The sequence below is a fragment of the Acyrthosiphon pisum genome, chromosome A3 (assembly GCF_005508785.2).
Source record: "Acyrthosiphon pisum isolate AL4f chromosome A3, pea_aphid_22Mar2018_4r6ur, whole genome shotgun sequence".
NCBI classification, from domain to species: Eukaryota; Metazoa; Arthropoda; class Insecta; order Hemiptera; family Aphididae; genus Acyrthosiphon; species Acyrthosiphon pisum.
In genome coordinates this window covers 16,779,749-16,781,112 of record NC_042496.1, presented here as the reverse complement: position 1 = coordinate 16,781,112, position 1,364 = coordinate 16,779,749, and the positions used below count along the sequence as shown (strand labels likewise).

At 27.3% G+C, this 1,364-nt stretch overlaps 1 protein-coding gene across 1 annotated transcript in view; it reads left to right on the top strand.

Annotated features, from left to right (window-relative positions):
- The first annotated feature begins 1,048 nt into the window (after window positions 1–1,048).
- The window catches only part of LOC100572317 (maltase 2-like), a 2,147-nt gene continuing 1,831 nt past the window's right edge, over window positions 1,049–1,364 (top strand). Inside the window, exon 1 of the mRNA XM_003248076.4 lies at window positions 1,049–1,071. Within this exon, the coding sequence (XP_003248124.2) occupies window positions 1,049–1,071 (23 nt within the window). The remainder of the gene's footprint in view (window positions 1,072–1,364) is intronic.

Genomic DNA, 1,364 nt, shown 5'->3' with positions numbered 1-1,364 from the left:
CTAATAAATAAAGTTAATTATATATTATGTACCACGAGAATAACAAAAAAAAACTAGATTCTAGTCAGGAAGCTAATTAGGAGGAGCTAGAGGAACGCACGAGTTGCACTGATTGTGCACATAAAATAGATGATCGTGAATACCATTATTTCAGTTTAAAGTATAATATTACAGCAATATTTTAGAGCACCAAACTTTTCATTATCGTCCATATTATAATTAACGGTAAAATGCAGTTAATCTTTTACTAGGGATAAAAATATTAATTTACTAAAATACCTAATTCGATTGGCTGAATAATAATATAAAAAAAATAATTCAATAATAGATTGTAATATTAATAAGACGCTAAACAATTTTCTTTTATCTGAAATGTAATAATAATATGAAACTGACTTGTCTCGTCATTGTATCGGTATTATATTAATTAATTTGATTTCGCATTTATACTGTATAGTAAATAACAATCTGTCATCAACACAAGTTTTGCTTATAGAAGAAATATAAATACATTGTTTATTACTTTGCATATATTTTATAATTTTTTTATCAATTGGTTGTTTGAGAGAAAAAAAGAAAAGCCTACCGTAGTGCTATAGAGCAGTGGTTCTTAACCTTTTGTAGATCACGGACCCCCGATGAAAGATATCTAGAAATCGCGGACCCCCTACCACATTTTTTTCGAATACCTTTTTTTTTTTACAAAACATCTCATGTTATCATAACCAAAATTATAATAATTATTTTATAAAACAAATTACCTAAGTAGACTTAAAAAAACATACACATTTATAATTATTAAATATTACAATTAATTTTTTATAAAAATGTTAAATAAAACTATAATTGGAATACGATCGATCAACTGCACTTAGTGGCAGTACCTAAATATAAGACTGTGGAGTACAGTGCTGTATGCGTGTACATTTCGTATGAACAAGAAAAACTGATTATTTAATAAATATTAATAATACAATTATTTGGTATAGAATCCACTTATTATATATATGAAGAAAAAAAATAATAATAATCCAACAATATTGTAATAATGCATTCATGTCACTTATTGACGTATGTTATGTGTTAAAACTGCCGCGGACCCCCGATATGAGTATCGCGGACCCCCAGGGGGCCGAGGACCACAGGTTAAGAACCGCTGCTATAGAGTATTCAGTTTGGTCTTGACATTTTTTCTCTATTCGTTTATAATAGTTATCGGAGCGCTAATTTTTTTTATTTATATAAACATGAAATAATATATACATTTCTTTATAATTAATAATGAATGAGTTTTTTTAAAAATAAACGAGTAGGTATTAAAAATGATTTTATAACATTTTCCAGATTTTTACCTGCACATGAGA